This window comes from Mustelus asterias, chromosome 1 (assembly GCF_964213995.1).
Source record: "Mustelus asterias chromosome 1, sMusAst1.hap1.1, whole genome shotgun sequence".
Taxonomy (NCBI): domain Eukaryota; kingdom Metazoa; phylum Chordata; class Chondrichthyes; order Carcharhiniformes; family Triakidae; genus Mustelus; species Mustelus asterias.
Genome location: NC_135801.1, coordinates 162,451,386 through 162,463,382, shown reverse-complemented (window position 1 = coordinate 162,463,382; position 11,997 = coordinate 162,451,386). Strand labels below are relative to the sequence as shown.

The 11,997-nt window shown below is 40.2% G+C and overlaps 1 protein-coding gene across 1 annotated transcript; it reads left to right on the top strand.

The window, feature by feature from the left end:
* Positions 1–3,430: 3,430 nt before the first annotated feature.
* On the top strand, positions 3,431–7,186 carry syt4 (synaptotagmin IV). The gene is made up of 4 exons (XM_078226549.1): positions 3,431–3,464; positions 4,392–5,227; positions 6,378–6,498; positions 6,873–7,186. The coding sequence occupies exons 1-4, from the start codon at positions 3,431–3,433 to the stop codon at positions 7,184–7,186; spliced, it is 1,305 nt and encodes a 434-aa protein (XP_078082675.1).
* The last annotated feature ends 4,811 nt before the right edge of the window (positions 7,187–11,997 follow it).

The following is an 11,997-nucleotide window of genomic DNA, read 5'->3' as shown; positions in this document are numbered from 1 at the left end:
CCACTCTGCAGCAGATCCAGGCCATTAACCTCAATGCTACCATTTTAACTTTGTGTAATCGCCTCTCTCAATTTTGACACAACTTTCTAGGTGAGGAAGACTATACAGAATCAACCGGCCTGGATGTGCTTTTGATGTGTTGCGAGTGCAGATAGATGCCGGATGGTACATTTTGTTTTATTCTTTCAGTTTTCTGTAGGTGTTTTCTTCAGCTGAGTGATTTGCTAGTGGGGAAATTAAGGGTCAATATATTATCATTTGTGAGGATTAATTAAAGGACAGAATACAGAGAGTAAGAATTAAATGGATTTATTTTGGTATTTGCTATTAATAGGGAAGATTTCACAAGGATCTATTCCTGGATCTCAGCTATTTACAATCTTTATTAATGACTTAGATCAGGGGACTGAGTGCAATGTATCCAAATTTGCTTATGATGCAAAGCTCTGGGAAAGTAAGCAGTGAAGAGGATGTAAATATGCATTGGAAGAAGTTTTCTTATTCATCAAGAGATTTGGGTTCACTGCCTAGGGCAGCATTTATTGCCCATTCCTAATTGCCCTTGAGAAGTGGTGGTGAGCAGTCTTCTTGAACTACTGCAGTCCATGTGGTGTAGGTACACCCACAGTGCCTGTTAGGGAGGAAGTTCCAGGACTTTGACCAAGCGACTGTGAAGGAACAGTGATATATTGAGTGGCACAGTGGCACACTGGTTAGCACTGCTGCCTCACAGTGTTAGGGAGCCTGGGTCAATTCCGGCCTAGGGTGACTCTCTGGAGTTTGCAGATTCTCCATGTGTCTGCATGGGTTTCCTCCGGGTTCTCCGGTTTCCTTTCACAGTCCAAAGATGTGCAGGTCAGGTGGATTGACCATGCTAAATTGCTCCTTAATGACCCAGGATGGGTGGGTTGGGGGATTTATGAGATAAATGCCTGAGGTTGGATGCTGTTTTGAAGTGTCAGTGCAGACTCGATGGGCCATATGGCCTCCTTCTTCACTGTAGATTATATTTCCAAGTTAGGATGGTGACTGGTTTGGAGGGGAATTTGCAGGTGGTGGTATTCACATGCATCGTCAAGGTGGTAGTGGTTATTGGTTTGGAAGGCTCTGTGTAAGGTGACTTGGTGAACTCTAAATTGGCATGTGGGCAAGAGAATGATAGATGAAATCCAATGTGGCGGAGTATGCTATTATTCTATCCTGTCACCCTCCCCTGTGCCTCCCTCAGCTAGTAGGCAATATTTTTAAAAATAATTTTTTTGAATAGTGAAACTGGGAAATGTTTGCATTGAGCGAGATTTGGATGTCCTTGTGTGTGAATTGTAGAAAATTAACATGCAGGTACTGCAAGCAATGGCAAAGGTAAAAAGTATGTTAGCATTTGTTACAAAGGGATTGGAATATAAGAGTAAAGAAGACTTAATATTATTGTGCTGATCAGTGGATCAGTGGTGAGGCTATGCCTTGGAGTAATGTGTGTAGTTTTGATCTCCTTAACTAATGAAAGACATTGCCCTAGAGGCAATACAACAGAGGTTCACTCAACTGCTTCCTTGGATGACAGGAATGTTCTGGGAGGAGAGATTGATTAGACTAGGCCAAAATTCCCTGGAGTTTAGACAAACGTGATGTGATCTAATTGAAACATATAACATTCTTGAGGGTTTGACAGAATAGCTGCTGAGAAAATGTTTCCCTTGGCTTGGGAATCTAGAATAAAAGGGTCACAGCCACAGCGCAAAGGGTTAACCATTTAGGACTAAGATAAGGAGAAATTTCTTCACTCAGAGTAATTTTTTGGAATTCTCTACCCCGATTGTCAGATGTTGAGAAAGAGATCAATAGATTTGGGGGAGGGATATTGGGATGGTGCAAGAAAGTGGAATTGAGGGTCGCGATCTTGGTAAGTGACTAAATAGGAGGATCAGTTGGCTCACTGCTGCTCAGATTTGTCATGCCTCTATCGATCTGAATTACTGTATTTTCTTAACAATCTAAAAATGCTTTATCTTTAAAAAAATCATTCTTCAGTTGTCTAGGTTATTCTGGTGTTTGTCATTAATTTATTACTGTCCACTGATTTTGCACTTAGGCGTGAGGTAAGGCGCCTTTGTGATTTCATTATTGGGATGCGCTTTATGCAGTTCCAGGAAGATTCCACTTTTTTTTTTGCAATGCTCTGATCGTCACTGCCTGTTAAGGTCATTTAAGAACTAACTGGAACATAGCTTGGCACCTAACCTTTTCTGACTGCGGGAGCGGGCAGCTTCTCCTGTTTACTTGCAATCTTAATTCGAAATAATTTATGGCTCCCGAGATTGCTTTCAGATATGATTGTTTGAACTGTACGTTACAACAGACGAGATATGAAGACAGCTGGAAAGTAGAGTTGGTGATAGAACATGTGAATTTTTTTTTAAAAGAGACCTGAAGGGGAAAGCAATAACATGCTGCAGTATTGAAGTTAGATGTGCGTAATAAAGGTCTTGGATTGCGGGCGCTGACTATCTAAAATATCGCAGCGCCGATAGAACATCTGACTCATTGCAAGACTTGAATCCCTTTAAGCAGCAGATGGTGTCTGTCATTAGTGTGCCCTCCCTACAAGGAAGTGACACTAATGAATGTCCATCCCCGTTCCCAGATCAATTGCAAAATATTAAAGTATGCGAAATGGGGGGGGGGGGGGGGGGGAGAGAGGGGTTAGGTCTGTTTCGTAATGTACAGAATTGACGCCCAAGCTCAGATCCGCTGATCATGTTAATATCCGTCCAAAAAAAAACAACTTTTAATAGTAGAGAGGGCTAGAATCGGGCTGAAATACGCCCATGCCATTGGATTGTGGTGCCGGCTGAGCAGGGGTAAAGTGAGGGGAGACTTGTATTTTTCTGCAGACACCATGCTCCCACACCTAGTGGATCAGACAGTGTGGGTGGTGTATGTCAGCCTTCCTCCACCCCCTCTCTGTGGTCAGGAGAAATTCAACCACGCAACAACAAGAACAAAAAAAAAATCAAGACCCTCCTCTGACTGTGCTCCGAGCTGATCGCATCCAGGCTCCAGCCTTTTAACACAAGCAGAATTGAAATACCTCGGGGAGCAGCAGCTGAGGAAAGGCTTCGTCAGAAAGACGTCATCCTGCCGTCTACAGTGTTTGCGACTCCTCAGAGCTGCAGCAAGCAGAGACAGAGAGAGACAGTGCCCGGGGATTCAGCACCTCCTGCACTGTCCATTCCCCCCCATCAGACAGACAGACAGACAGCCAGCCAGACACCCTCTTCCATTCGCCTCTCGGCTATTTCCAGGAAATCTGTGGTGATTTTTATTTGAAAGTAAGAAACTGAACAGCCTGGAGAGAGGAGGAAATCAGTGAACTGCACTACCCCAAGAACTGGTACGTTTCAGCACCGCGGACAGAGCACGGATCGCCATGGCTCCGATTGTGGTGAGCGGGACAGACTTTGGTAAGCACGCAGGGAGATTCATTGAAACCCCTTCTTGTTGTAGATATCTGGTTGTCACTTCTGTGTCTGTGCTTACTGATGTTTCCAATCCATTTTGGGAGTGGGGGGTCCGTGGTGTAATGGTGTTGACAGTATGCTCAGCAAAGCAAGGCTGATGCCTAGCACTTTTCCCACCAAACATAGAACCGGTAAATGATAATATTGATAACTAGCTAACAATGTTCTGGTGGTAAGACTTCTCTATTCTTGCACCGCACTTATACGCGTGGATTCGCACTGGGCTAAGCTTGAATTGTCTATTCGCATCTCTTTCATTTACCTCTGTTTCCTTCTCTCTCACCCTCTCAAAGTTCTCGATGTGTTTCTCATTACTCCCCTTTCTCGACGCCCATTCAGTTCTTACTTTCAGACTTGGTCTTTCTTTACATCCATATCCTTTTTTGATGCGATCTGCCGCTTGGTGAACGCAGATATGTAGAGGGGAGCACTAATTGGAGTCTAGCTTATCTGATTCACACCGATTCGTCTTGTTAATTAGACATTAACCAGACCCGGCGCTGTTTTTCAGCACTGGTGACAGGACAATGTGGCGAGACAATTATTGAAATGAATTACCTTATCTTTAAGAGCTTCAGTTGCGCCTTCTTGTACTTTTAATTAAAAAAAACTCCCATCTCAATTTTAGCCCCAAATGACTGCCTACACCCAATATTCCACACTAACCAAAACCAGATTGGAATTGATTGCATGCCCTTCTTTTTGGATTGCAACATGGAAACCACGATATAAATTTGGCAGGTGTAGTGTGAGATAGTCACTTTAATAAAGCGAACATTGAAGATTGCAAAATGTCCCTTGAACTGTAACTATGATTCAGAATTCCACTAAGCATCTTTGTGTTTTTATCCTCTCTCTCTGTCTCTCTAGATGAGATACCGGCAGTTGTAGGGATAGTCAGTGCTTTTGGCCTGATATTTACAGTGTCCATGTTTGCATGGATCTGCTGTCAACGCAAGTCGACAAAAGCCAACAAAACCCCCCCATATAAATTCGTGCACATGCTGAAGGGAGTCGACATCTACCCCGAGAACCTGAGCAACAAAAAGAAATTCGGGGCGGATGACAAATCGGACCCTAAAGACAAGGAGGCCCCGAAAGGGAAAATACCAAAGAACTCTCTGCACCTGGACTTGGAGAGCCGCGACCAGAACGGCAATTTCACCAAATCACACGCCAAAGTCCGCAGCTCCCCGCAAATCGAGAGCGTCCCCCCCAAGGTGTTGCCAGACCCCGAGAAAGACAGTCTATCATCCGAGACCTCCGTCTCGGACAAGTCAACGGCACCTTCCGAGGATCAGAACAACGAGCCCAAACTGGGATCCTTGATGTTCTCCTTAAAGTACAACTTTGATAAGAAAGCGTTGCTTGTGGACATTCTGGAGGCTCACGGGCTGCCTGCCATGGACGAGCAGTCCATGACATCTGATCCGTATGTTAAAATGTCCATCTTGCCCGACAAAAAGCACCGAGTGAAGACTCGAGTCCTCAGGAAAACCCTGGACCCGGCGTTTGACGAGACGTTCACCTTTTACGGTATCCCCTACAGCCAGGTACAAGAGCTGTCCCTACACTTTCTGGTGCTGAGCTTCGACCGCTTCTCCAGAGACGATGTGATCGGGGAGGTCCTGGTGCCAATGTCGGGGATTGAACTCTCAGAAGACAAAGTGCAGATGACCAGGGACATCACCAAGAGGAACTGCCGGGTAAATGAATGTTTGCTTGTCCTCTTGTTGGGTGGGGCGGGTGGCTGGCCTGTGAGTTCTGCTGCTACCCGGGGTCTAGTGAGCTTTGCGGTGGGCTGGTCAGTTACTGATGGGAGAGAGAGAGGTTAGGTTAGTGCCGGAGGCAGATCTCTCGTGTGGCTCTCACACGCGCACACACACACAGGAGATTGAATTTTGAAAGGATTAATGTGGGGTCTGAAACTGGGAGAACTGCACAAACACAAACATTGGTTGGACTTTAATCAACAGTGATTCTAGAAACGGTGGTGCATCTTACATAGGGGAGAAACAAGCAACCGTGTGTATTATCCTGTTTTTAGGTTTCTGATTTAAATTTTAAAAGTACATATATCAGTTGTACAGGCACTTTTTGAAACATAACACAACAGTTTAAAAATCTTCTATTGGAAACATGGCCCATAATAAAGTGTTCAACTAAATGCTCCACAACAACAGGACTGAGGTATCGATTTTTATTTCATTTACAGAAAATGAAAAATGCAAACAAATAATTATATTACACTTACAACACAGAAATAAGCTATTCGACCCAGGTGGCCTTTGCCAGAATTTATCCTGCCCCATTAACCCCACCCTACAACACACACACACACATAAACCTTATATTTAACCCTCTGTTTCATTGACAGAATATGCCTGCCTCAGGTTTAGCACCATTCTGATATACAGCCTTATCAAAGAGGAAAGATCCTCTCTTCATGCTTCTTAGGTGAGAAAGAAAGGACCTGCCTATCCTAGCATTGTAAGCTGAATTGAAACTGTATTTCAATATGCAAAATAAAACTAGTGAACCATTGCCCCTGAAAGATGCTGAGCAAAAATTGATTATGGTATTAGATGCATAAAATCAAAATAACAAAGTAGAATGCTGACAGACACAGCTTCAATTTTCTAGATGGAAATGTTATTCACAGGAAGCTGTATCAGTAAGGAGCATTTAAAATCATTTTAATCATGGGTGACAAGCTAACAGACAGATATTGGATCATCTTTTTGTGTCTCCTGCAGAGGTGGTGTCATCAGGAGAGGCAGTGAGAGGATCTACTATGCAGTGATAACAGCATGTTTCTGAAAGCCTATTCATGTGTTTTCTTTTGTGCATTCACAGAAATCTGTGGGCCGTGGTGAATTATTAGTGTCCCTTTGCTATCAATCCACTACCAACACCTTGACTGTTGTTGTACTAAAAGCCCGCCATCTGCCTAAAAATGATGTGTCTGGATTATCAGGTAATTATCCAGATAGGGTTGACCAGTGCTAGTACAGCTGGAATGAGGCCAATTCACATTGGGATCAATCAATCTAGCTCTGCATCTATATACACATGTGCCTATCCTTTTATCATTATATCCATTTATTGTCTTCAGCTAAATCAAAAGTTACTCGTTAAATATTTATTTATATATGTTTATAAAGAATGGTTTAAGATTGTGAATGGAATAATTGTACAATCATTTCCATTTGTGGGATTAATATAGTTTAATCATACAATTATTTGTGTACTCTTGTCTGAAATAAGTGAGTGCAATTCAAGTCAATCATGGTTTGAATTTCAAATGAAATTAGAAATGTTGAAATACTGTATTGTCTTGCTTTTTTCCAGCTGCTGACCCTTATGTGAAAGTCAACCTGTATCATGATAAGAAACGAATATCAAAGAAAAAGACCCATGTTAAGAAATGCACTCTCAATCCAGTGTTCAATGAACTGTTTGTCTTTGACATTCCATGTGAGGGGATTGAAAATATCAGCGTTGAGTTTATGGTCATCGACTTTGACAGAATGATGAAGAACGAGATCATTGGGCGCCTAGTGCTAGGAGCATCAGCAGAAGGGACAGTAGGAGAGCATTGGAGGGAGATCTGTGAGCACCCAAGGCGACAAATTGCCAAATGGCATTGTCTCAGTGATGGTTAGCAGCCAAACCAAGGGTTGGACTTTATTGTTTGATAGGGAAGGAACAAGCTGTGCATTAACCAACCCAAAGCCTTTCTGAAGATTTTTCAATTTATACTAAATATACATAATTTGTACATCTGATTGTGGTACATATTGTGATCTGTACTGTATAAGATGAAGTGGCGTTGTTCTCTTGTTTGCTAACAACTTTAAATTCAAAGTAGCTATTAGAATGGGTAGGCAAAATGGAACTATTTAATGTATTTCTGCATTTTGTGTGGCTGTTCAAGTTGGGGAATTTGTTTCTGGGGATTAAGCTTTTAGGATGTAAGTTTAAAGGAAAAAAAATAGAATTCTCTGAAAGGTTTTACAATGGAAACCTGTAACATACTGAATGAATGACAATATTTGAAAAAAGCCATTCTCATGTTTATAGCTTGAGAAGCAAAAAACAATAATGAGCAGGTCATGTGTTGCCTTAATATTGAAATATTTTGGACAGAAAGGTCACAATGGTGGCACAGTGAGCTGATACTGGCTTTTTACCTCTGGATTCAAATCTAGCCCACATTGATTAGGTGAAACTCTTCTCCATTGGCTAACAATGAGCATCCTACATGAAGGAACCCATTTTCCAGTCAACAAGGGCCCAAAGGATAATACTATTTGTAATTTGGCTCTAACTGAAGTTAAATTGGCAGCATTATTTAAAGAGGCAATAGGAATAGCTGGATATATCATTGGTGTGGGCAAAGGAAACTTATATTGTTGTGTTAAGAGACATTTTTTCTGAGATTGAGGTGGAGGTAGAGCAGAGGGAACTTTACTGTGGAGTTAACTGTGCTGCACCTGACCTAAAATACTTGATATGGATGCCTCATGCCTAAAATTGGAAGTATTCCATTTCCAATGCTAAAAGCCCATGCAAGCACAGAATCTACCTAAAATACATTTTTAAAAAAAATTGGAGCCCAAGATATTCTAAGTGAATAGCAACATAAATAACAGTAAGTCATGCTGAGGAGAATTCATATTATCGTCATACCTGCTTTGAAATTATTTGTCGACATGGAGCTTCAGAGATTTGAAATGTATTGGTAGTAACACATTTTGACATTTGCGGATGTCATATGTGTAAATATATTTATACTTCTACTTATTAGAAGCTGTAACTGGGAATCGGTTACTCATTAAAACATTAACATTGTTTATTTGTGAAATCCTCTTCTTTACTGACAATTTAATGATGAGAATAAAAACAGTGGTGATCTTGAGGGAAGCTGCTAAAATGGACAAATGAAAGCTACAATTCACTAAAACTCTGAATGGAAACTACAAGGAGAAGTATAACAATATTTATTTCTCTGTGCCTTTGCCAATGCTACATATGAGTGCAAACTAAATAAGTAATTGATGATGAGCCATGAGATGCAGTTTATATCTAAAGAATAGGTTGACCTATAAACTCATGAGTAACAAAATGTCGGGAAAGGCGGTCAACATATGCTTGGCATATAAATACATTCCATTGCACTTCACATGTTTTATTTACAATATATATTAGCTAATAAAAATAAAAGTATGCATTTTAAATGGGAATCATATAGAAACTGGAGTGGTTTCAATGACATCATGATGATTCTGTTTTCATAGTGGTGCCAATTATGAATCAATTATGAATAATCTCCTATCTTCTTTGGAGATAATATCATTCTATGTCATATATGGTTTCAGGGATGGACACATTTGTTTTCAAAGGTAGGCTGCTGAGACAACAGAATAACTTTGTATGTTTTGCCTACCCTATCTTCTATAGCTTCAGGTTGAAAATTTTGCCAGTAAGTTGAATTTATTTTGCTCTACTTGGAAACTGCTTTATACAACCATCGAGCTTGTGTAAAACATGCTGCAAATGCATTGCAAACCATGCATTTATTATGCATGTTTGCTTTAAACTAGACCTCAGTGACGGGTGTAGGAACACTTGTGATTAAAAGTATTATTGTTGCAGCCCTAAAAGATGCAGGAATAGAATGCGACATTAAAGTCATTAGTTACTATAAAAAATATCAGTCAGTGATTACAGCTTTGAGAATGCTATTTGATCTTGAATGTCAATGCATTTAGTGAATTGGATTTTTCTGTCACTGAACCTTACGGTTCCAGGAAAAATCATTGTTTAAAACATTAATGAGCACTCAGTGCCATTATTGATCCTTTCACTTTGGATCTTAATGGATCATATTTTGAGTTGCCACATATTGCCATATAACAAATAGTGCCATTTATGTTTAGTATAGATGATTTAGATCACATTTTTAAGTTTAGTGCTTATATTTTTGTGCTTATTTTGAAAAGAAAAGGGCTCAAAATATATTTAAGCTGCTTTTGGGCACGCACACTGCCAGAGACCAAATTTCTTATCTTTTGATGGACAGATCAAGCTGGGCTCACTTTGGGAATTAGGAATACGTTGTGAAAGGATGACCTGTAGGGTAACATTATATGCATTTTTTTAGAATGAAAATAGGGAGAAATGTTAGATAAAATATACTTTTGTAGTGCAGGGGTAAGTGACAGTGAGTTTATAATGGTTCAAGTGAACATGTTAGCACAGGTGAATTTGGCTTGGCACAATTTAACTATTGAGAACAAATCAGACTGAATCCGGGTCAATGCAGAAAGAAATGTTACCATATTCCTGCCATCTGGCATTATATTATGAAATGCTGAAAATCTAATACTGGTATGCCAATTCATTACTATGCAGTATGGGATTGAAACTGTCACCACATGGGAAACGATAAGGCTACCTGAAGCCACATTAGTAATCATGAGTTCTATTGGTGTTTGTGCGGCTTAAAGGATCCCTGTTACTGTTGCAGTTTTTTTTTAACTTTCAAATTAATACATTAATTTAGAATGGAATGAAACCACAGCATTAGCCTGTTTCATTCCCCAATGTGATGATTATCTATTTGTTGGTTGTCAAATTGGGTTTGTTTCTTTTATTTCAAATGCCACAGATTGATCAATCAACACAAAACTGTGATGAAGGTTGAATTAGTATATTCAAACAAAGAATGTTAAAGAATTTATGAACAAAGTACTAATGCACAGAATCATATGGCAACTTACAAACAACTGCAGAGCTAATTCAGCTTTGGATTCAATAACATATTTATTCTATGGATAAACCATGTTTCGTTCATATTGTCTTTATTTTTAAGAAGTGTGCAAGGTATTTTTACCCCAGTTCATTAATTTCCATATCATCTCGTCTTCTGTTCGAAATATTGCAACTGCAGTTGTAATTTTTGTAAAATAGTTTTGAATAATTCTGAAAGATGTAACTGTGTGTGGTTTGAAATGTCGATGTGCTGCAAATTACATACTCAAAAACTCCAGTATTAAATGGTCACAGCAGTATATATAATTACACTGTGTAAATCTGTACACGTAATATGTTTTGTATGTTGCATTACAATGTGTTTACAATCAATTAAATAAAAGAATGCACACATTCGCATCATGTGGTAGTAATGTAAATTACGGGCAATGATTGTATTTATTAACTTCTTTGTGCTGTTGATGTAAGGATATGGTGCACAAGTATTTTTTTTTCTTTAATGAAAAATTTAAATAATACTGAGAAAAAATTACCATTCTGCTAAGGTCTTGTGCCCATGTGTTTTGTGTGTGTTAAACAAGAATAAAGCGCTACATAAATTGATTGTTTTTGCATTAGAAATGTTATTATACCATGGAGAACAGAATTTTCAGATCACGAGTATAACACAAAATTCAGCAAGTAGTAATTGCCTTGCTATGAAATAATCAAAGCACTTACATGTTTGATAAGGTTTCTTCATGATTGTGTGTGAAAGTAGATCAAAATTAAGGAGTTTTCTAAAATTATGTAATTTCTTCTGCAAAGAAGTTTGTTGATCAACTTCAATGCAAAACACAGTGATTACTGGATTTATAGAATCATAGAATCTACAGTGCAGAAGGAGGCCATTTGGTCCATCGAGTCTGCACCGACAACAATCCCGCCCAGATCCTATCCCTGTAACCCCTTATAAAGTTTTAAAGTTTACTTGTTAGTCACAAGTAAGACTTACATTAATACTGCAATGAAGTTCCTGTGAAATTCCCCTAGACGCCACACTCTGGTGCCTGTTCGGGTCAATGCATCTAACCAGCACATCTTGGAGACTGTGGGAGGAAACCGGAGCGCCCGGAGAAAACCCACACCGAAACAGGGAGAACGTGCAAACGTCACACAAACCTGAGCTTGGAATCGAACCCGGGTCCCTGGCACTGTGAAGCAGCAGTGTTAATCACTGTGCCACCGTGTTGCCCTTCCCTCCAAGTCCCCCCTGACACTAAGGGGCAATTTACCATGGCCAATCAACCTAACACACACATTTTTGAAATGTGGGAGGAAACCGGAGCATCTGGAGGAAACCCATGCAGACACAGGGGAATCATGCAAACTCTGCACAGACAGTGACCTGTGGTCAGAATCGAAGCCGGGTCCCTAGTGCTGTGAGGCAGCAGTGCAAACCAATGCTCCACCATGCCGCCCTGCTAAATCTTACGAAGAATCATTGGGAAGAGGTTTGGGTTTCTCAGCCTTTTGGCTAAGATCAAACATCGGATCAAGCCCAAGATGGGATGCAATTCTTATCTTGTCAGCTTGGATCTTGTTTGTTTCTCTTTCGGGGGCTAAGAATTGGATTCAATTGGAAATTTGAATTTGGTTTTTGGAGCAAGCAAGGAGATAGATTTGGGTCTGCTCAGTCCATGCTGAGTATTGGCTTTGT